Source organism: Alexandromys fortis, unplaced genomic scaffold (assembly GCF_014885135.2).
Source record: "Alexandromys fortis isolate MF-2015 unplaced genomic scaffold, M_Fortis_MF-2015_v1.1 scaffold_19, whole genome shotgun sequence".
Classification (NCBI taxonomy): Eukaryota; Metazoa; Chordata; class Mammalia; order Rodentia; family Cricetidae; genus Alexandromys; species Alexandromys fortis.
This window is the reverse complement of record NW_026067890.1, coordinates 17,029,400-17,054,254: the sequence shown is the minus strand read 5'-3', so window position 1 is coordinate 17,054,254 and position 24,855 is coordinate 17,029,400. Positions and strand designations below refer to the sequence as shown.

The following is a 24,855-nucleotide window of genomic DNA, read 5'->3' as shown; positions in this document are numbered from 1 at the left end:
GCCTCCTCCCCATTTCCCATTTCCCTCCTCCTCCTCCCACACATTGCCTCCTCTCCCCACTCCCCTCTCCCTCTCCCCTCCCCCCTCCATTCCCCCTCCCTCTCGAGAATGATGAGCAGTCCAGATTTTCTGCCCTGTGGGAAGCCCAAGGTCCTCCCACTTCTATCCAGGTCCAGGAAGGTGAGCATCCAAACAGGCTAGGCTCCCACAAAGCCAGTTGATGTATTAGGATCGAAACCTAGTGCCATTGTCCTTGGCTTCTCATCAGCCTTCATTGTCTGCCATGTTCAGAAAGTCCGGTTTCATCCCATGCTTATTCAGACCCAGTCCCGCTGGCCTTGGTGAGCTTCCAATAGATCAGTTCCACTGTCACAGTGGGTGGGTGCACCCTTCGTGGTCCTGACTTCCTTGCTCATGTTCATTAAGAACAGGTGTCCAGGGAGATGTCCCCAGCTAGTACCTTGGGCAACTGAGGAGAGGGAACCTGAAATGATCCTATCCTATAGCTATACTGATGAATATCTTGCATATCACCTTAGAACCTTCATCTGGCGATGGATCGAGATAGAGACAGAGACCCAAATTGGAGCATCGGACTGAGCTCTTAAGATCCAAATGAGGAGCAGAAGGAGGGAGAACATGAGCAAGGAAGTCAGTAGATTGTCCTTAATCTCACAGATATCAAGGTTATCAGTAGAGTTTCCAAATTGTGTTATTCTTAAGTTGTGATGGTACAAATGTTTATTTAAATGTTAAAGTGGAGAAAGCCGTCAATAAACCTCAAAACTCAGATAATAAAGATCAAAGGGGAAGCTGTTCCTATGGTTGATTTTGTCTCTTGGTTATATTTTCATGTCCTATTCCAGTTGATTGTAGCACAAATTTTACAAAATAATTTCAAAGATTACTCCCACTCTGTCACTCATTCACACCACCATCATGTCTTGTTTTCAAGAGCTGGAAATTGCAACAGGTTTGTCTGTGTGTGTGTGTGTGTGTGTGTGTGTGTGTGTGTGTGTAAAACAATTGTTAAAGAATGAGAGGGCTTGAAGTTTAGGAGTGTGAGGAACGCAGGCAGAATTGACTGGAGCAACGGGGGGGGGGAATGATGTAAATTCAAAAACTCATATATGAAATTTTCAAAAGATAAAAATGGTCAATAACAGCAACAGTAAGGGTTTTCTTGTGAGTTTGGAGGAACTTGGATGGGAGAATAGAATATGAATCATCTACTCTGAATTGTACTTGCTTAGCAACAGTAAACCAAGATGCTTTTAAACGTTAGAAGACACGATTTTAAATTTATGCAATCCCAATTCTACAAAGTAATGATGACTCTAGAGGATTATGCTAAGAGTAGGTAAAATGATAGTTTATAATGAAAATTCTTCCTTAACAGAATTAAGTAGGAGATTCAATGTGAATTTAATCCACAAGGAATTCAGGAGTTGAGGCAAACCCCACCATATTAAGAGTTTTGATGGTGGCAAGTTTATTGTTGTTCTTTTTCTTTTTCAATACGGAATAGTTCTGAGTGATAAAATTAGGTGTGGAACATCTTAAGTTCCGTGTCAGGAGAAACACATTATTATATTGCTAATCAACTATGTTCTTTTCTGCCTCTCTTGATCCCTTTTATTGAAAGTATTCTCTAACATTTCTCAAATTGTGCATACATTTGGCTGCCAGAGTACGTCCAAGCCAGGTGCTTGAGAGCAGAATTGAAGGTTGTTCTCCTGGCGTTCAGGAAGGACTATGGAGAGACTGGGGAAATGCAAATCCTTTTCTGCCGTGTGGTAAGATAGCTTAAGAAATCTAACAGTTTTCTATTTTATCTTTAATTGTTGGTTACATATTTGTGGGTTTAAAGCTTCAGGCAATTATGATCCACGGTGATTTATTAGCCTGATAAATTTCCCTTGAGGATTCAGTATAAAATGTATTCCATATTCAGCCATTTTAAAACTTTTAGCTAATCAGTTAGCCACAGTTTGACACAAGTTTTCTTTTGATGTCCAAGCCTTTCTCCTTTTCCAGGGATGGAGGATGCATGGATCAAACACAGACCACAAGCATCCTTTTGTATAAATTGCTGACCACTGCTTATCAACCTCTTTCTGCCTTTTTACATAAAATACAGACTTCAGCGACAGAAGAGGCAATATATCCATGACTAACTAGAAAATTCTGCCATATTATCAGATTTTCTATAATATAGAATATTGAGACATTCATATTAAAATGGGAAAATATTTTGGTGTTGTCAGTCAAATATTTAAAGCCATTTGGGTTGCATGACAAGTGTTTTCTACTATAAAACCATTCCCTCATGACTGTCCATTGGAAGGTTTCCAGAGTAACTTAAGGAACACATCTCTCTCCATCACTAAGTGATCATGCCATCATTGCTACACACAATAGCGTTTCATTTGTTCCCTACAGTGGAGCTAAGAATGGAAGCTTGATTAGAAGACCGGTTTCTCAGTTCACAGCGGATTTTACTTAATTGATCTACTACCTGAGGTTATTGATGAGAACTATAGATTTTTCCAGCTTTGTTTTCTCACCATGTGAGGATCTTTTTAACTGTCTAGAGTAAAGAATCTCATTTATAGTCTCACTTAGTGTTAATAGAGCGATTAGAAAGCCGACAATTATTCTGTTAGCCACCTGTTTGGTTCCATAGCCTGAAAACATCTTGTAAAGAGATTTTGATTTGTTGCCAGCTTCCATAGTTCTCTCTCTAAGCTTATTCTCTTACTTCCTTAAATGTTTTATTTTGACCGATTGGTTTTCTTGCTATGTTTGCCTATAAAATATTATACACAATGTTTTCTCCTGCATTGTCTGCATTTTAAGCTGAGGAAACAGGATATTTAAAATTAACTTTCCAAACTGAGGATGTAACAGCATTAAAACAGAAGAAGAGCTCACATTGCATATACTATTCTATCCCCTCTTCCATTAAACTTTGTTTTTTCACACATTGAGGGATCTTTCTACTTCATTTACTTACCAATATTACAAAATTTATCCAAAATATTATCTCTCTCATGTCCTAAATATAATTTTGGAAATTTATTATACACATCTATCTTGTAAAGCCATGAGTTCCATCATCACGGGATGCCTTCTGAAATGTGCATTTGCCATTCCCAAATTTCCAGGTGTCATAGACCATACTTGCTTACACGTAGACCATAAAGATCCCTATGTGTATATGAGGTTGTTGTCTGTTAGCCTGGTGTGCCAGCATTCTCTTCGCTTTCTCTCTCTCTCTCTCTCTCTCTCTCTCTCTCTCTCTCTCTCTCTCTCTCTCTCTCTCTTTCTCTCTCTTTTTCTCTCTCTGTTCTTCAAACCTAGGACCTTTATAGTTATTCACTGTACCTCTAAGTTACTTCCCCATAATTGTTTTTAATCAGTAGAAGGAGTATACTCTAAGACAAGAATAAAAACTAGAGTATGGGAAATATATAAGGTACAAATGTAGTCAAATATAATGCATCATACATAGCTGTATATTCCATAATTTTATAAAACTGGTATTTTGGTGATGTGGGAGGTCCTTCTGTCTGTGTGTTGCTTTTATTGGTTAATGAATAAAGAAACTGCTTTGGACCCATAGCAAAGCAGAACTTAGGTAGGCAGGGAAAGCTAGGCTGAATGCTGGGAGAAAGAAGGGTGGAGTCAGAGATACACCATGGATCCACCACTGAGGATAGATGAAACTTTGCTGGTAGGCCATGACCTTGTGGTGATGCACAGACTGATGGAGATGGGTTAAAATAATATGTAAGAGATTTGCCAATAAGAAGATAGAGCTAATGGGCCAAGCAGTGATTTAATTAATACAGTTTTTGTGTGATTATCTAGGGGGTCTGGGTGGCCAGGAAACAAACAAGTGACCAAGTGGCCTGCTACTACATCTTAGAAAATTTCTTCATACCAGAAACACATAAGCAATGTGTTGCACTAAGAGTATCTAGCTTTTTATAGTCTCATAAAGTCATCATATAACTACATCGTCACATGAAATTAAAAGTGAGTTATATTCAATTGGCTGTGAGGGCATGAGAAACTGAAGAAATGGTCCCATAATCCTCCTCTATTCCTCCTAAACAGAATGTTGACAGTGCACAAACTCAATCTCAAAGCCTTTTTCAAGCAGTCACAACTGTACTGATGAAGATGACAATCATTTTGCTTGGAAGCTACAATACAGGAAAATCTCTAAGCTCAGGAGTTATACAAAACTCTGCTATAACCCAGTTGATAGGTTATGCAACACACTGGACTAACTCAATGATTTATATCTTAGTTCTATGTAATGTGCAAAAAACTGTTACTACCAACTCAGTTGTATGAACCACCTAGGTTCAAGTAGGTACAATTTCTACGATTCAGAAATCTTGGAAAATGTCACTCTGTGTTCTACTTAGATCACATAAGTAGAAGCTTTGAGCACATTTGCATCCGGGACACTGACTAATAAAGCATCTATGTCCACCCTAGGAAGGGTGTCAGGAAAATGTTCTTGTGGCCAAAAGCTTCATGAAAACCTGTTTCTTTAGTCATCAATAGAAAAAATTGTTGTGGGTATCTGCCAGTGAGGTGTGAGTTATAAAGTGAGATAATTATCATGATAACAATCTTACATCATTGCTGTGTGATTTTTTTTTTTACTCTTTTGGGGGCCTGCCACCTAGCTCCCAAATAAATCACACATTGAGACTTATTCTTACTTATTAATGCCCGGCCTTAGCTTGTTTTGTTTCTTGTCAGCTTTTCTTAAATTAACCTGTCTAACTTTTGCCTCTGGGTTTTTACTGTTTTCTTACCTCTGTATATCTTACTTTCATTCTTACTTTGTGGCTGGCTGGGTAGTTGGGTGGCTGGGTGACTGGCCCCGGATGTCTTCCTCTCCTTGTTCTCTTGGATTGCCCCTCATTCTCTCTCCTCCCAGATTTCACCTTCTATCTATACTCTCTGCCTTCCAGCCTTACCTATCCTTATTTCTGCCTCCCTATTGGCCAGTCATCTCTTTATTAGGACCATCAAGTATTTTAGACAGGCACAGTAACACAGTTTCACAGAGTTAAACAAACGCAGTGTAAGCAAAAGTCACACACCTGAAAATAATATTCCCCAACATGTAATTTGCCACATTTTATTGGATAGTTGTGAATCAGAGATCCATCACTTACCAGGAGATAATTTTTAAAAGAATATGACCGGGAGACAGAGATAACGAGAACTATCTTAAAGTCTGCCTGCCACAAGATAGGTCAAAGAATTCTCAAAGGAATCTAAAAGAATATCTTGTACTGAATCAGGTATATAAAAATATAAAAACTAGTGAGATCACCTAAAGTAACGCTTAGGTGAAAAGCAGAACCAAATGCTTAGTATCAGAGAAAGTAAAAAGAAACTTTAAATAAAGGCTATAATGTTAAGAAACTAGAAAACAATAAGAGAAGAGCAAATTCAGCAGGAGAAAAGAAAGGAAATCAATAAAGTTTGAATAAAATCAGTGAACCTGAAAGCTGACGCTTTGGAAAAAATTCCTGAAGATGATAATACAATGGCAATTGTATTATCCATTGTATTCCATGAAGAGCAAGCGACACAGAAAATCCTATACAGAGTAAGTGATATCACTATGGAGACAAGTTTGAAAAATAAGCAAATATTGCAGATATTTCCTTAGAAGGAATAGAGAAATTCCTTAATACTATGGACCACTCACTCCAAATGACAACCATGTTTATTAAACATTCAAATATCCATCTAGGAGTGGTTGGTTCCACTCTTGGACACTATGAAAAATACAAAGAAAATAACACGGAATGAGACACAGTGCAACATAGCTGAAAACTAGAGGCTCTTTATGATTCATATTTGAGGTTAATATTAACCTGATGTCAAAGCCAGATAAAGATAGCAAAATAGAAACCAACATCTATTATGAAATTAGACATAGAGCCCTAATATAAACTCCAATTATTTCTGGCTCTCTTTACCGCCCCCCCTTTCCCTTTCCTTCTCCTTTTTCCTCCCCATCTCTCTGACAAAGACCTGTTCCATCAGTGGTGTTTATTCTCAGAATTCAACTCTGCCTATGTGTATGCATGTGTTTGTGTGTTTTTTTGGGGGGGGGGTTAAATCCAGAGTTTTGTATATGCTCAGTGTAAGTTATAACACTAAAGAAGACTCCCAGCTCCTAAAACTTGTTTACTACTACGACACTACTACTATCATGCTACTACTACACTACTATTACACTACTATTAATTACTACCATTACCACACTACCACACTGCTACTACTAGACTACTACTAAACTACTATTACTACCATTAGCACACTACTACACTACTACTACTACCCTACTGCTACATTACTACTACTACACTGCTACTACTACTACTAAATATCAGTCAGCAGCGACTTATGGACCTCAGCCACCTAAGGGCCTACCTGTCTGAATTATTCAGCCCAACTTTACCCCTTCTTCTTCTTCTCTCTTGTATAGCCAGGTTTCCCTCACTCTTTGAGCTTTCCCCAACACCTTCAACAATCTGAGCTTCTCCACTGTTTCTCTAAAGCTTTTCCTCCCATCATGTGGCTACTTGTGGACCATGGGTGTGACATCCATACCAGCTTACATGCTATGGCTTTTTTTGTTCCCACTTCCATTTCCCTTTGGGCAGCATTCAAAGTCTTATAGCTTGTCTGCCTTGCAGTTTTTCTTTTAAACCCTCATGGAATTACCTTTGTGGCTCCATTTGAATCCATCTTTTAAATTCTTTTACTAATGAAACTAAGAATCCCAAGAGGGGACCCTGACTTTCTCTGTATCATGTAGACCTCAGTGAACTTCTGCACAGTTAGAATTGCCATTCTGAAACTGTGGATATTCTCTTTGGATTTTGTACTTTTACTATTGGTTGCATTTTTTTTGCACCTTTAAAGTATTTCTTTAATGAAAAGTAGACTCCGTAGTTTTTGTGATGAAACTGCCTTCCTTGAATGAGGACCTGTAAACTATTTCTCATCCAATAAGAAAGTCTCGTTGCATTTTACAGAGCTTGTATTTTTTCTCTACTTCTATTTTTTCCAGAGTCCCCTTTCCACATGAGGTCAATATTATTGAGAAAGTGTTCATCCCTTGGCCAAATTCCCAAATGAAAACTATCAGCTCAAGTCTTCATCTTTAAGTTGCTTCTAGGAAAATCCAAAAAATACGTTAGACTGGATCTTCAATGTGTTCTTATCCTTCTTCTTAAAGAAATCTACTAAAATTCACTTTGTACTAAAATCAACCAAACAAAGAACCAAAACCTCATACTGAAAGCTAGCTCTTCCTAAAACTGGATCAGATGTAGTAGATATAAGCTTGAATCACAAGAGCAAGGTCATGATCCTACATACACAGCAGGGTCTTTCATGCCCTGTGCCTTTTCCCTTGTGGTAAGGATGGGTCCAGTAAGCCTCACTGTTTAACAGCATTTTTCAAAGACACCATACTTAGGGTTCTTTTAGATTTCATTTGTGTAGAGCTGGATATTTTTGAGAATTTTCTCTCTTTCTTAGGCACTACTCCCAGAATCCTTTGCCAGTGGAAATGTTAGCAATTTTTTAAGTAAGACTCTTTAAAGACAGTTTCACATCGTTACAAACAACATGACTCATACTCTGAATATAAAAATCTCATATAATCTACAAATTCATAAGGTTTCTTAAGCAAATGAGGTTACAGGGTAATCGAATTACAATGGAGGAAAGTGTTTTCAAGAAGACACTAGATTATTGAAATCATTCTATTTTTTAAAAGATTTATTTCTTTCTAATGAGTATGAAAATGCCTACATGTGTTTATTTGCACAATGTATGTGCCTGGTCAAGAAAAGGTATTGGGTCCTTTGAGACTAGAGTTACAGACAGTTGTGACCAACCATGTGGGTGCTAGAAATGGAACCCACGCTCTCTGTAAGAGCAGTTGGCTGTCCTACCTACTGAGTCATCTCTCCATATCCTGAAATACTTATACTAGTTTTGTTTATATTCTTAAGAGAGATCATGAATACATCAAGTTTGTATCCAGTAAAAGTCAACTGATACATGTAAAAACATGAATGAATCTTACAAGCCTTATGCTGGGTGAGAAAAAAAAGGCTAGATTCAAAAAACTAAATTCTGTATGATTGAATTTTCATGGTACTAACAAAACATGAAAGATTTAAGAAAATAGATCAGCCCAGCACTCAGGAGGCAGAGGCAGGCGGATCTCTGGGAGTTTGAGGTCAGCCTGGTCTACAAGAGCTAGTTCCAGGACAGGCTCCAAAGCTACAGAGAAACCCTGTCTCAAAAAACCAGAAAACCAAAAAAAAGAAAAAAGAAAAGAAAATAGATCACAAATAGATCAGATTAGTGGTTTCCAGGGATAAGAATGGGAGAGTAATTTTACAGAAAGCATATGAGACTTGGGGTGGAAATGTTCCTGGTACTTATGATGACTATTGTACTACTACTAGGTTCTTGTTCAGTTCGGCTTCTCTAAAGGGAAACTTCTACTTTGTACAATGTTTAGCTCAACAAGGTCTAAGCTTAAACCTGACTTAAAATACAGCTCCACACTCTGCTTTGCCTATGTCTATCAAGTGGACAAAATGGCAGCCCAGTTCAGCCACACAGATGATGACCAGCCTGGGCTCCACCTAGTTTTCCAGCACCAGTCTTGAACAATGCAAGGGCATAATTTGCAGATGGATATTTAATAAATGTTTAGAGCAATTTAGGTAATATTATGTCTGTCATATCTAATTGTGATAGCTAATCTTTATTATCAGTTTGACTCTATAATCAATTGAAAGTAAGATGCTGGGTATACCTGAGAGGAAGTTGCTTTATCAGAATAGTTGAAGCAAGAAAACTCTTCTAAATCTGGGTGGTATCTTCTGGTGCAGCCCAGATGAAAAGACATGGAAGAAGAAAACTTGGCTTTTTGCCCACTTGCCATCACTCTTGCTGGCAAGTCCATCTATCCTGTTACAATGTCATTCTTTCATTAATATTAGAACTAACTTAGAAACTGCAGCATAGTCTGGGGACCAGAAGCTCCAGTGAACTCTCTAGGCCTTCAGTGCCATATTGGGACTGCTGAGACATCCCGCCTTATAGACTGAACAACTATGAGATTCTGGGCCTCTCCAAAGTGGGCTTGCCATTGTTGGAATGCCCAGACAGCATCCTGTAAGTCAACCTAATAAATCTTATATTTATACAAATATTAAGCCTATCATCTTTGTCCCTTTTACTACTAATAAAATATTTGGGGTGGTACTTTATTTAAAAAATCAATTTAATCTAAACTAACCATTTGAAAACATCAAGAGATACAGAAAACATCCAATTAAATTTGAAACTCAAGTATTAAACTTTTAGCACATTAAAATATAAAATAATTTCTTAAATCTCATAGAGTCTATAGAATATCAATTTTATGACATGTTTAATGATACATTGCTATACATTTCCCTACTCTAAGAATAATACAGGAATTTCCATTTTTATTACCTTTGTTAAACATTGGGATTGTGGTGCATTAAAACACAAATAAGGATTGGCAGACACATACATACAAAGGAAAAGATAATATCTTTCTTTTCACTAATATTTTAATGATATCAATAGATCTAAAACATTAGTCAGCTCATCAAAGACCAATAAAAAATAACAAGAATATTTATATGCTAACAAAACCAAATTGAAACAGAAAGTTCAAATATCTTTTCACAAGTTAAAAACATTCACACATGAATCTAACAAAACATATGCAGGATCTATTCCTTGAAAATTACAAAATGCTATCTTAAAAAGTCTTAAATATGCTGAAGAGAGACATTGGAAGATTTGGCATGATAAATATTAATAATCTCCCAAGTTGACCTACAGATTCAGTGCAGTTATAAGGTAGGAGTTTGTTGTTAACGGTATGAACTCATTCTCAAACTTATATGAAAAGGTAAAAAAAGCAGAATGGAAAACTAAGTGCAAACAAGATTGAAGTAGAAGGAATCACACTTTCAGATGTTAAGACCCATTCTGTGCTGCAGTAATCAAGACCGAAGATTTGGTACAGACAAAGATCAATGGAACAAAATCAAGAGAACAGAAATAGACCTCCAAAAATATGGCTCATTGATTTTTTTTGGCCAAGGTGAGAAGGCAATTAAATGGACACATGGCAGTCTTTTCACTAAATATTCGGGAAAATTGGGAATTATCCATAATATAAAAAAATACATTGATCTCAACCTCGTGCTTTATTTTAAAAAGCTTAAAAGAATCATATATCTGAATGTAAAACATAGATTACACTGCAAGTTAAATTAAGGAAATTCCCACCTAAACAAGACCGAGAGAAATTGCTCAAACATACCCACCTTAGATAAATGCTGAAAGATGTTCTTTAGGCTGAAAGAAACTAACTCCGAATGTTACCTCAAATCCGTATGCACTAAAAAGCAAACTCACATAGACTGGTGGGTTGAAAGTAAAAGAGTGGGAAAGGAGACACCATGATAACACTGAACTAAATGAGTAAAAAGAAAAGAGCTGCTCTGACTGCACTAATACCAGACCAAATAACTATTAAGACAAATTCCAAACATAGACCAGTTATGAAATATCTGAAAGCAAACTTTAGAAATGACACTTAAGGTAATATTTAAAAAACAACACTTAAGATAAACATGAACAAAAAAGAAATGCAGGGATCATTTACTTAGGTGAAAGCACTGCTGAAAGTTATTAAAGAAGATTTGAATGAACTGAAACATAAGGAATGAATATGGACCAGAAGGCTCAATCATTTTCAACAGACAATGTCCTCAAATTTGGTCAGAACATGTAACACTATCCTTGTGAACCTCCGAGTCCAATTCCTTAATATAAAGGCTCATCCTAAAGTCGTGTAGGAACTCAAAGGTTCTAGATATAAAAAAGATGAAAATATTAAAAGACTTGTTACAAATCACGTTAAAAGTGCAGATGAATCAGAGTGTGGTAATGACAGAGGAACAGACACATGGACTGATCACCCAGAGATCAAAGCCCACGAGTTGTTCGACAAATAGTCAACCAAGGCCCACAGATGCATATATTTATATCTTTATAATTCCTTCAAATTAGGAGACCCTAAGTGTCCCACAGAGAGTGGGTGAACAAACTCCGGGAGAGCTGCACATTGGGATGCAATAAAGAAGAATGTATGAACAGCTCTGTGAACTATTCAGGCCATTAGATGATACCAGAGATGTTCTGGGGAGCGAAAGCACCCAGTATCAAAGATCACATGCTGAGTGCTTATGTTAGTATGACCTTTTCACAAGAAGACCAAGTGGCAAGGAGGACTGATTAGTCACTGCTAGGGCTTAGGAGAGGGTGAGGGTGGGAATACAAAGTGACCAAAGGTGGAAGTTCCTTTGTGATGATGGAACATTCTACGAGATGATGGTGTTGATGAACTTAGTCATGCATTAAACAGCCTAGATTTTTACATCAATCAAAATAAATTCTGAGTGGATTTCTTTTTAGATGGTGTCTTGTTATACAGCAGAGGATGTCTGCCAACTCAACATAGCCATTGCTGACCTGGGAATTTTGGTCCTCCTACATCCTCCTCCTGATTTCTGGGATTAAAAAAAATGTAAGATACCATGTTAAGTAAGTTTAGTAAATGTAAATCAAAGATAAAATAAAATGATAAAATATGAAGTTACATACTGCCTCAAAAGTGTACAAAGCCAACCTAGAAACACATTAGCAGCCCCCAATTAGCAGCCAATAGAAGCAGAAAGTGAGAGAACGAAACTAGCAAACATAGAAAGCATTTGTACATTATGAGTAGTCAGCTTGTTACGAGATGATGATGATGACGGTGGTTATGGTGACAGTGATGACATATGTGGAACAGTTTTGCTAATTTAAATTGCCATATTGTGTATGTAGGAATTTTTCCCTTAAGTCTTTATTTTATTATCCTCTAAAAATTACTAAGCCAATGGTTGAAGCATATCTCTGTAAACATAAATGGGAAACACTATACAATGTGTCATTACTTATCTTCATAGCATAATTTAGAAGTGTGTAGGAATGGACACAAATGGTCAACATCTGCTGTAAGAGTCATGGGTTAAGGCAAGTCAATGCCATTGCCTGATGTTTTAGCAGTGAACTTGCAACAGAAAGAGCAAAGCAAAGGCACAAGAGCTTTCAGTTTCTTGTGAATCTGAAGAAAAATCATCTATTGATAATAAAAAGCTGCATTTGCTTTCACTTTTAAACATATGTTTTTGAAAAAAGAAATGTATACATAAGAAAGTAAAAGTCCTGCCAGTTACCCATCCTCTCCACACAGGCACTGAGCAGAGTAAGAACCAGAACTCCAGAGAGTTCTATTGGATCACTTTTTCTGCCTGCTTATCAGCCACCATATTTACTAACTCCCTGGAACCAACACAGAGTCTGACCCAGAATGACAGGACCACCGAAAGAATCCAGACATCTACAGACTTCTGAAGATCAGAGGAGAGGATTTTCTAAGCCTTTCAGGTCCTATTCAGTGTGTTGCTTGATGTCATATCTGGAGCAATAAGACAAGTGAAGGGGATGAAAGGAATACAAATGGGAAAAGAACTCAAAGTATCCTCTGTACAGGGTATGCAAATCTCTATATGAATGCCCCTAAATCTCCACCAAAAACTCCTACAGCTGATACTTTCAGCAAGGCAGCAGAGCACAGAATCAGCACATAAAGATCAGCAGCCTTCCTATATACAAATGGCAAAAATATCAAGTCAGAAATCACAGAAATAATCCCTTTTTGAGTAGTCTCAAAAATATCTTGGAATAATTCTAAGGGAGTAAAAGACTTATATAATAAAAACCTTAAGACACTTAAGAAAGTCATTGAGCAGGAAAAGACATTAGAAGATGGAAAGACCTCATATGTTCATGGATTAGTAAGAACAAAATTGTGAAAATAGTTATTTTACCAAAACAAATCTACAGATTCAGTGCGATACCGATAAAAATTCCAAAGCACCTTTTCACTGTAATTGAAATATTAGTCTAAAACTGAATTGGGAAACAAACAAAAAAGGTATCCAAAGCATCTCTGAAAATGAAAAAAACTGCTGAAGGTATCACCACCCCCAATTTCAAGTTATACTATAGAGTTATAGTAATAGAAGCAACATGGGAAACAGAAAAGAGAAACATTGGTCATAGAACCTATGAGCACCTGATTTTTGACAAAGAAGCCAACAATACACATTGGGAAAAAGAGATTATCTTCAATAAATGGTGCTGGTCAAATTTTATACAATAAATTTTGAGCATATTTACCCCCTCCTCCAATTCTTCCCAGATTCAACCTTCTTTCCTTCCCACTGTTGGTCATTCTTGCCCTACTAAGGCCAATTTGTGTTGCCCAAATATTCTTGCATGTGTGACCTTTCACACAGAGTATGGTTGACTTAGGGCCTAACTCTTAGAGAAAAGCAGCTCTTTGCCAACAGTGAACAGCTGCCAATAGCTCTTGGTCTATCTATGGAGGGAACTTGTGCCCCACTCTCTTCTGCATGCTTGACTCTGGTCTGGCTTGTGCTGGGCAGGTCTCGTGCGTGCTATGACAGCTACTGTGCGTCCATATGTGCAGTTGGCTTGCTGTGTTCAGAAGACACAGATGTTTTCGAGTCATCTAGTATCTCTGGCTATTATGGTCTTTTTGTTCCTTTCTCTGCAGTGATCTCTGGGCCTGTGGAGGAGAGTCATAGTATATATGCTCCCTATAGGGCTGAACATCCTTTAGTATTTGATTTTTTTTTGCATCTTGGACAAAACTATGGTGATTGATTTTCATTAATGATATGACCTCTAGTAGGTTTACCACATTCCAGATCAGGTTCCATTCTTGAGAATGATGAAGCAACACAAACTGGATTCCATGTCCCCCAAAAGAGAAAACTCAAATTTAGCTAAGTAGAGAGGTGAAGTTGCCCACTTTTCTGACTTTCATCAACAAAATATTAGCCCAAAATATGGGACTTTATGTTTTAATCAAATGTGCATCATGATAATGATGACTATTCTTATTTATGTAATTTATTCTTGTAAAGCCTTGGTTATTTGCATGTTTTTGATTTGTAGGGACTCAGTAAAACTTAAAGTCCTTAACAACATGATTTTCATTTCAATTATTTTAAAGAGTTTGTTAATGGCTTTATTTGTCTTTAATACTACAGTATATGATTTAGAGTTGTTGCAGTAGAAGATGAAGGGATTCTGGTTTATTATAAAATTGACGGAGCTGGTGTGATGGCTTGACGGGTGTGTGTGTGTGTGTGTGTGTGTGTGACAGAGGACCACTTCTCTTGCCTACCACCAAGTCTGATGACCTGAGCTTGCGCTCAGTACTCACATGGTGGAAGATGAAAACTGAACCCTGAGGAGTGGTCCTCTGTCTCACACACACACACACACACACACGCACACACACACACACACACCGCACATCTCTAAATAAGTGACAATTTATTAAACTGATTAAAAAGTTTAAAAAGAATGTTATCTAAGGACATAAAAAAATAAACCAGTATAAGAAAACATTTACAAACAAAGTCATTGTTGGTCATGGATAAAAGAAATTTGGACATTCTTGATGGCTTTGTTACAATTATATCCATGGCCCTCTGACTAGAGAGCTGGGCTATATTTCTACTTAGAAATTTTTATTTCTTCACTGACTTTCATTTCCAGATGACCCAATATTTATTTATTTTCTTTTGTCACGATTTTCATTTGTGCTGCATTGTTGAGCTTTTGGTTTAGAAAAATCCTTTAATGTGGATTTTTATTGAAGTCCATTGTTATTCGTGGGGGCTGAAGAGGCAGCTCAGCAGTTAACAGCTCTTTCTGCTCTTGCAGAGGACCTGCGATAATGTTTGCATTGGCAAACTGCGCTGCACTTCTGAAAGATCTTTGCTAATTTATACATGATTTATATTGGGCCAAGTCATATGAAATAAAAGTTGGTGCTTTTAAGACTGAATAAAAGGAATGCCACTGAAATAAGTATAAGAATGCTATCTTTGCTGTGTACTGGTCAGTTCTCTGTTTCCTCTCTTTGAGTCAGGCTCACATACTACAGCCCAGCCAGACCTGGAATTCACAACAATCTTATCTTGCCCTTCCAAGTGCTGAGATTGTAGGTGTTCTATTTTTCTCTTTTCTTTTTACATTTGGGTATCCTATGTTATGTATTAAGGGTTTGTTTTTGAAACCTATGCCTATTGAAAGGCAGCTATATGTCCCATGCCTCAGTGGTACCCATTTACTACAGATTATTTGGGGGTATATTTTACTTCCTGTTGTTGGTATAATCTTGATATCAACTGAAGTTCTTCAAATTATATAACATACTTCTGACGTTAGCTTAGTTGTGCAGATCTTACATCTTCACCTAATGAATAAATATGCATTTATTGTTTTCATTATGTTCTCATGATTAATGTCATAAGAACTGGTAACAGCAGGACTGGTGAGGTGAGTTAGCAGCAAGTGGCTACCAAATTCAGTTCCCAAAATCCGGGGATTCGTTGCCTCTGATGTCTGTGGGCACCAACATCTCTGTATATGTCTATGTCACACACACACACACACACACACACACACACACACACACACACACACACAAATAAAATAAACCTTACCAATGGCACTGTAACAGAACTTTCACTGTTAACCATTAGAGATAAATAATTTTTAGATACAAAAAGTGTTTTTAAAGTTTTTATAAAATAACTACAAGAAAGCCAAAGGTTTATGATATTTCCTGAAAGTAATATCTCCCAAAACATGGGTTTATAACTATTTTGTAAATAATCCAATGATATCAAGTGATTGATCTTACATTGACTTCAGCAAATTCATCTTATTGACTATATAATGTGCCACGTACAACTGGGATAATGGTAAGGAACTGTAACTGTAGAGATGTTGGCTTCCCTCAAAAGTAGAGCAAAATCGGCTTAGGGCTCTCAACTCTGATAAAAAGATAACTTGACTTAGATAAAAAGATTTCTAGAAACATTTACAAAATCATTAAACATATTATTTTTGGCAATAATGTGAACTTTAGCATACCTTTAGAGTCAGCCTTTAGAACAACTCGTTTCTATTGTAAGTTTCTATTTGTTCAAAGTATCTTAGAAGCACCCTCTAACACTTCATGAATAATTTGCATGAATTAACCATGTGATAGGAAAACCAAAGATCTCTGTTAAAAACAGAAGATAGAGAATAAGTTCATTTTTCACCTATTCAGATAAACACTATTTGTTGGTTCATTTAAGCATTTCTTTCAGTAATTATGAATTTTGGTATGTGTCTGAATCCAAAGAACATAAAGTGTCCTTTGCTGTGACTTTGTTTTTGGGCAGTAACATGAAACATATGACATTATCTTTTCAGAGTTTATCAGGAAGAATAAGTGAATTGAATATTACAAAGTTATTCAAGCATTCTGCTCAAACTAGGCCATGTACCCTGTGATCACCCTTTACTATATTTTAAAAATAAAGCTTCCTAGAATTTCTTACTTCATTTCAAATTACATGCCTAGAAAATAGAAGAAAATACTTATTTTTTATATCTCCCTAAATCAAGTGCTGTATGCAATAATTAAACAGAAATCACAATTTCTTTTATTAGTGATTTTCTACCTCTGACATTCTCAACTGAAACACAGGTAATAAAGAACTTGCTATGTGTTTTCATGAAACACATGTGGTATAAGTAAGTGCTAGATTCTAACAGTCTAAAGGCAATCTTGATCTAACTAATACTAAAGGCTTCACAGCTGACCACTAGATATGATAGCTAAGAGGCTCAGAGGAGAAATAGTTCCGATCAGACTGAAGTGGTTTGAATCTTTGCTTCTTTGCATGATTTTGGAAAAGTTTGGCATTTTAAAGATATGTTTTGCAGTCAAATGTTTTATTGCAGAAAGGCAAATTTGGAGAAAACGGTAGGGAAATACAACTTGATAGTGGCCAGCAATGCTACCTTGAGTTTGGGGCCTGGGTATCAAGATGACAGTGATGATAGGGTAGTGGCCTTCCAGGCAATAAGACAGGCTTTCAGGAATTTTTACTAATGTAATAAGAAGCACGCATCAATAGGAAGTTAAAACCTGTGATCTCACATTCAAGTCTTTGGTGCAGTCCGTTACAGGATGGAAATATAAAGCGATCAACTCTACTAGCCCAGAATGGCTTTCAAAGCCACACAATGCCTTTTACTGAATAGATGTGAGTCCGTTACTGTCAGTTGCTTATAAGGGAATAACCTTTTTCAAGTCTGAGTTTTCTAAGAGTCACAGGAGCCTTGCAAACATATTTTGCAGCTCATGGAAAGCTACAAGTTTATGTCAAAGTTCATTCTCCATCCACGCTCAGGGGATCTTTTAATTTTGATAAAGAAACAGATTGAAGTGAGTGTGCTTTCCATTCAGAATGGTATTATGTAAGCCAGTTTATATTATATTATAATAGAGAACATTCACCTTGAAACAACTGTTGTTTTAGTTACATCAGGGATGCTCCACCTTTTCACATACCATATGATGCTAATTGTCATTTACATAAGCACTGAGCCCCATACACAGCTATCCTGGCATGCATGAAGCCTGACGGCCACCGGTTGGATATGTCTGGTGACATATTCTCTTATTAATGAGAACCAATTGCAGATAATTTAATTTTGTGGTTATTTTTAATAAAGCATTACTTATATCAGAAACTATGCATTCTGTGCAAATACATTGTTAGTAATGATGTCAGCCACGTGCTGCAGTACATCCATGCAACTGTAACCCGAGAAGTCATGATGTTCCTGCAACCTCAAAAGGATTAATCTTGCAAAGCTCAGCTTATGATAGGACTGCAAACACCATAGGGCCAGTTCTCCCAGTCTGCGTTTGATAAGATATCATTGGTGAAAAGGTCCATGGAGTGCCAACAAGAATTTTAATGTGTCGTACTCTTTGACCAAAAAATTATCTCAAATAGGGTTTTCTTTACATCTATAGTTTTAAAAGAAATCATCTGCTCAAATAAGAGTAGTCTTTTGAATAACAGTTTAAACAAGAGATTTGCAATACATGAACTTTCAGAGCACACTTTAATTTCATAACGGATTGCTGTGTTTTTGTTTACAGTCAGTTTAATGATGCTCCCTATGAAAAAAATAACAAGAATAAGTAATAAAGTCTTATTATTTCAAGTCATTCAATAAAATGAAATAGCTTTGCACGATCAGTTAAGATAATGCCAAAGCTGTCTAAGAAATGTTGACTAGATAAAACTGGAAAAATAAAAATAAATTGTTTCCTTCTCGGAAACCAATTTTACACACACTCGAATTTCCATCAAATTGTATGCTGCCTTGTTAGCACTTCAAAAGAATTATGATCATTCTGTGGCATTATATGCCAGTGGCTCTTCTCCCATCACAACATTAAACACATAAGAAATTTGTTTTTTTTTTTAAAAAAAAAACAGAACAAAACAACAAAGGATGTATTTGCTTTTTTGTATTCACTAAGAATACATTCACTTCTGTCTCGGTGGGACAAGCTGAAGGGGGATTTCACCTTTCCAAACTCTGGGCTGATTTTGTTCAGTCTTTGCAAACACTTTTATCCCTAGCAGAAATGTGTGGAAGATCAGAGCCAGAGGGAAAGGGGATGATACACTACGAAGACCTTTAAAAAGTGCATTTGTTTATCCTACTTAGAGACATCCATCCCTTGCTCCCTCAGGTTAGCAATGCAGGCCTGGTATAAGAAAGAGTATATAGCTTTACACTATTGAAAACCTCTTTGTTCAATATCTCAAAAAATCAAGTATTCTTCCTCATTATGATAGCTGAGTGTAGCAGTAGTATTTATGTTTGTTAACGTAAGAAGGCAATCTTTTCACAGAATCTCGAGACTGCCAAATTAGGCATTAAGCTCATGCAAGTGTCAATCACTAAGCCGAATGCAGGATCACCTGGCTGTAGGCTGTGTTGGATTTAAATGTTACCAGCTTTTACATACAGGGGGGTTCGTCAGTGCTTCCACAGCCTGCATATTTCCTAGTGTTCTCTAAGGAAAAACAAAAGCATGGGGAATCTGTAAAAACTTGAATAGAATAACAAATACTTGAGGTTTAGTAAGCTTTTAATTAAGTATTTCAGAGTTCCCACCTTAGGTGAAGAACAATTTCCTTCTTTCTTTCTTTCTTTCTTTCTTTCTTTCTTTCTTTCTTTCTTTCTTTCTGTCTGTCTGTCTGTCTGTCTGTCTGTCTATCTATCTATCTATCTATCTATCTATCTATCTATCTATCTATGTATTAAAGAACCATGAACCATCTATTCTTTGGGTCTAATGTTTTATATATTCTGAGAATTCATTACACCCTTCCAGGTACACGAAACTTCCTTGGATTACCAGATGTTAAATCTACCCAGGAACATCATGGAAACTGATAAGACTTTTAGCAAGGTCTTGCTGCTTCTGATGGACCCTGGACGAAAGAACAGGAGAGTGCTGACTTTGGGGCCGGTTTAGGGAGCAGAGAATGATTAAGACCAAGACTCTGGAAAAACATAGCAGGGGGATAGGAGACTCCTTGTGCTTTTTTTTTTTCTTAAGCCAGTATAGTGACCGACCAAAAGAGAAAAGAAAGGCAAAAGATTAATTTTCCACGGAGCAGAAATTCTAAACAATACTTCCGTTATTCTAGCTGATTGTTTACTTGGAATGAGAGATTTCCAGGAATGAGTACTCATTTGTCTCTGCGGTCCCTCTAGATCCCCCATCCCAGGGTGATGGGGCTGGAGTGCACGGGTCATGGGAGGAGAAACTGGTTGGTAGTTCCATCACTTTTAAAGCCCCCTTGGGTCATTATTTCTTTTGCAACCATACCGACTGCTTGTCCCATTTTGCTCCTCTTGCCCTGGTCCGCCCCCTCCCCCACTCCCCCTCACCTGTCCACTGCAATGGCTGTCATAGAGTAGATGCTGGCAAACACCGCTGTGATGGGAAAGAAGTTCTGGAAGCGGCAGTAGTTGGCGCCAAAGTACCATTCGCTGTGAAGAGCATAGATGAAATTGACCAAGGTGTTGAAGGCGGCCATGGAGGCGTCGGAGAAAGCCAGGTTTACCAGGAAATAGTTGGTGACGGTCCTCATGCGCTTGTGGGCCAGGATGATCCAGATAACGATGAGGTTGCCAAAGACTGCCACAGCCACCACCAAGCCATAGGCCAGCGACCAGAGTGCAATCCGCCAGGACGGCTGCACGAACTGGTTCGTGAGGTTAGCCCGTGCCTGGGAAGGTGCCTGGGATGTCATCGGTAGCCCCAGAGCCGAGGAGAAGTTGCCAGCCTGGAGCGCAAGCCACTCAGTGACCCCCAACCCAGCGCTCAGGTTCTCTGCCTGCGTTCCCACGCCTGCCGCCCCGTCGGTCCAGCTCTCAGCGGTGGGGACTGAAGCCATGGCCAGCGTCTGCAGCCCGGGACGTGCCACACTCCCGCTGCCAGCCGGAGCCGGCTCCCTTGAAGTTCTCCAACCCCTGGGCACGGCGGTCTCCGGTACTGCCTGGTAGCAAGTAGGGAAGGTACCCGTTCCTGGGATGCTGCGATGGAGCAGAGGATGCGGAGCAGGGGCCACACTTAGTCCTGGGAGTTTGCGTCTCTGCCTGGCAGGGAAGAACCAGGGACTGTTCCAGCCAGGGAGGAGCTACCAGGCAGCAGCCAGAGAGCTGAGATCTGCTCTGAAGGCGCGCTTTATAGTCTCCAGGAGTCCCCAGGATCCGTGACGTCGCGGGTCGCAAGACTGACGAACACCCCACCCCCACCCCCTGCAAGCTCCCGCTCTAGGCTCTCCGCTTCTCCAGCCCACACTCAGGGATTCATTCATTCTCTATTCCTCTTCAGGCGGTTGCCGACTAATGGCACAGGAAAGACATGCTTTGTCCCCAGCATCAAATCTTACCAAAATCGTCTTCCCGCTTTTAACTTTAGGATTTTGCTCTGAGTTTTTCAGTGAGATGTACTTTCCTGAAACAACTAACGATTGATTCACCAATAAGTAGAAGGCAAGATGACAGGTAAATGTGGGGGGAGTGTGGAGGAAATCACCCAGCAGCAGGCAGTGGGTACAGGCGACTATACTCTGTGTAATCAGCTTCGCGATTTAAGTCAGCGTTTGAGTTCTGTTTATATTTTCAGTCTGAGGTTCCTTTTCTTGTTCCCACTTTCAAGTGTCCACCACTTCCTTTCTTCTAATTCTCATTACTGGAAATCTGCTCCCTCTGCTTTGTTCCCCTCAGATGGAACCACCTCCCCACCCTTGCCAGGCTTCTTTTCAGATTAATTTGTCTCAGCACTCAGAATGTAATCCAGGAATGTAAATGTTCATAAAACAAACTGATACTGTGTAGGTCGTCTTTCCTCCACCCCCTCCCTGGTCAAATGAACCCACTGAGCGAAGTGAGTGCACACACGTGTTTATGTGGTTCCTCTGAGCTATGCGAGTGTGCACACGCGTTAAGTGGCTCCACTGAGCTGAGGAATGTGATTGTGCACACGTGTTTACGTGGTTCCACTGAGCTGAGGGATGTGAGTGTGCATATGCGTTTACATGGCTCCACTGAGCTGAGCAGCGTGAGTGTGGCTCCACTGAACAATGTGAGGGTGCACATGCGTTTATGTGGCTCCACTGAGCTGAGCGATGTGTGTGTGAGCACAGGTGTTTAGCTCTAGACGTTTGTGCTCAAGCCTTAAACTTTACTTTCCAAGCAAACCGGCTTGCCTGACTTCAGAGCAAGGTGAGCCCGGTGAAATGAGAGTGCTTTGCGGAGCAGAGACCACAGACAGTGGTCTGCAATGAATGGACATCACAGGCAATTTTTCAGAAGGCGCTCAGGCAAAACTCCCTTGATTAATCTTCGGGCAGATGTACAAGGACTCAGGGATAAACATTTTCTTAATTTTCCATATACTTACCCCTCTGAAATTCAGTTTCCAATGTGTCCATTGAAAACCATCTTCTATCGAGTTGCCTCCTGGTATGTGGGGTTTCACCAGGCTTCCTTCCACACGGTGTAGAAGGAAGGCCTGTATCCATGGTAGTGGCTTTTTTTTTTTGTAATCACCACACATTGCATCCCAGGTTTTCAGGTGAAACAGACTGAGAAAAAGTAGAGTCAATGAAAGCTGGCTTGGAGGCATTCTGTGTTTTTACATGTTGTTCAAAAGCTGGGTGTGATTATTGCACGAACAGACAACTGAGCGTGAAACATGGGTTTAACCAACCTGGTAACCATTATATTGACAAAACCATCTTTCAAAACAAATACACATGGGACAGAATAGTTATCAAGTATTAATACTTCTTTCCAGGGTATTAATAGGTAAGGCTATTAAAGGTTTCACACTTCCTACTTAATAGAATTGGGAGTAAATAAAATGGAAAGGATATTAAAGAGTTTCTTTTTTTCTCAAAGGGAGCAATTCAGATCATGGCTTTTTTTCCTAGATGTTTTTTCTCTGCATCTCAATAGGTGGTTGCTTGTCGTATTTCTCGGGTAGTTACTGATGGTACTTCCTCCCACATGCTATGTCAGGTGCTGGGGCTGTAGGAAGAAGGCAGCCAGCTATAATGGAGCCTGAACTCTAGCAGTGCATTCTTTCCCTAAAGGAAAAGAAGGAACAGAAAAATATTGGACTATTTAACAATATGGAAGGTTGCTAAAACCACAGGTCTCTTAGGATTCTTTTGATCTATCTTCGTATATTATTTTGTGAGGATGGAGCAAATTCTTTTTTTTAATTTTTTTTAATTTATTATGTATACAGTGTTCTGCCTGCAGGCCAGAAGAGGGCAACAGACCTCATTACAGATGGTTGTGAGCCACCATGTGGTTGTTGGGAATTGAACTCAGGACCTTTGGAAGAGCAGGCAATGCTCTTAACCGCTGATCCATCTCTCCAGCCGAGCAAATTCTTAAAATACAGAATATCCTAGGTGTATACAGACACACACACACACACACACACACACATTTGAAAAGTAAAGTAGTTAGGAATGATTTCCTGATTAAGGGTTTTGGACAACAGTTGACCGAAAAAAATCAGATTCAGAATCTTGCTGTTATCCCAACCTATTCACAGGTTTTTTATATAATATTCTTTGTTCTCTTTGTATTATCATAAGAACTTCAAAAGTCATAGCCTTTAAAGAATGAACAGAAACACAAAGTACATGGCAGAACATCAGAAGCAAGCTATTTGAACAGGATCTGGGACTTAAAACCTTTGAGTGTGTATGCATGACAAGTGGGTACCTCATACCACAATGAGATATGGAGGATGTTGGAAAATATAGCCATGGTGGGAGACAGCTCAGCTTGAAATGTTGATATGTTTTACATACTAACAAACTAAAATTACTTTATTATATAAGCAGAATGAAACATTCTACCATTTATATGAATATTTATTACTTACTACTACTGGTCAAGAAACTCTTATGTATTTTATTATAAGGTCTCATACCTAAATTATATTTTTTCTCCACTTTGCAGGCCACATTTTTGCTTAGACTATACAATGGACATGGGCTCTAGCTGTTTGTTAGCCACATATGAAAGAGAATGAGCACTGGTCATGTGCTATTGTTATGGGGACTTGTATTTGAGCAGGCTTTCCCAAAATAAGCATAATAAGATGGTATTTCAGGTAATGCTGCTGTCTGGTGGAGCAACTGCTGTTTGGAAAGGAGAATTTGTCTAAGCTGCAGATTTATGTCTCTGACAATAACCTTCTGTTTGACAGCTCTCTCAGAGAACTCCTTTTCAGTATATTCAGCTTATTTTCACTATGTTGAAATATTTTTCTTATCAATTTCAGATCCTCATCATCCTTTGGCCCTGGGTTTACATGTTTTTCTTTGCAATTTCATCAGAACTGCTTTGTAATCATATCAATTCATTTCTAGATTTGGGGCTCGGGGCTGTTACCATCAAGCCAGTGAATGCTGTTGGTAGCCAATGTGGTGGTTTGAAGGAGATATTCCTCATCTATCCATAACTATCTATTATATGCATCTTTAGCTCTTAGTTGCTGTCTGTTTGGGTAGGCTAAGAGGCGTGGCCTTGCTGGAGGAACTATGCTGCTGGGGTCTGATTTTAAACTTTCAAAAGTCATATGCTCTTTCCAGTGCACTGTCTCAGTTTCCTGTTTGTATTTCAAAATGTGAGTGCTCAGCTCTCAAATTTCAGCTCCCACCTCAATGTCTGCTGCCCGTTAACCTCATTACGGACCTAACCCTCTGGAACTGTATTCCCCAAATAAACTCTTTCTTCTGTAAGTTGACTAGGCTGTGGTACTTTGACATGGTACTAGAATAGCAACAAAAATAGCCAGTCAATCAATACCGCTCCATTCATTTGTGCAGACAGATGTTCTTTAAATGTTTTTTTTTCTAGTTACCATATTAATCATCTGTTTAAAACTGAAATTTGCAGATAAATGAGTGGAGCTAGGAAAAATCATATTGAGGGAGGTAAACCAGCCCAGAAAGATAAATATGTTATGTGTTTACTTATATGTGGATGTTAGCTGTTAAGTCATGGATAAACATGCCACAATCTGTGTAACTACAGAAGTTGGGCATAGAGTAAGGACTAGATAAAAGAGATGGGCCTCGCTCTGAAGGATAAATATAATAGAAAGTTATGGAT

The 24,855-nt window shown here is 38.5% G+C and overlaps 1 protein-coding gene across 1 annotated transcript in view; it reads right to left on the bottom strand.

The window, feature by feature from the left end:
- The window catches only part of Tacr3 (tachykinin receptor 3), a 63,655-nt gene extending 42,913 nt beyond the window's left edge, over positions 1 to 20,742 (bottom strand). The window contains exon 1 of the mRNA XM_050159151.1: positions 20,098 to 20,742. Within this exon, the coding sequence (XP_050015108.1) occupies positions 20,098 to 20,606 (509 nt within the window). The 5' untranslated portion in view covers positions 20,607 to 20,742. The remainder of the gene's footprint in view (positions 1 to 20,097) is intronic.
- Between the last annotated feature and the right edge of the window lie 4,113 nt (positions 20,743 to 24,855).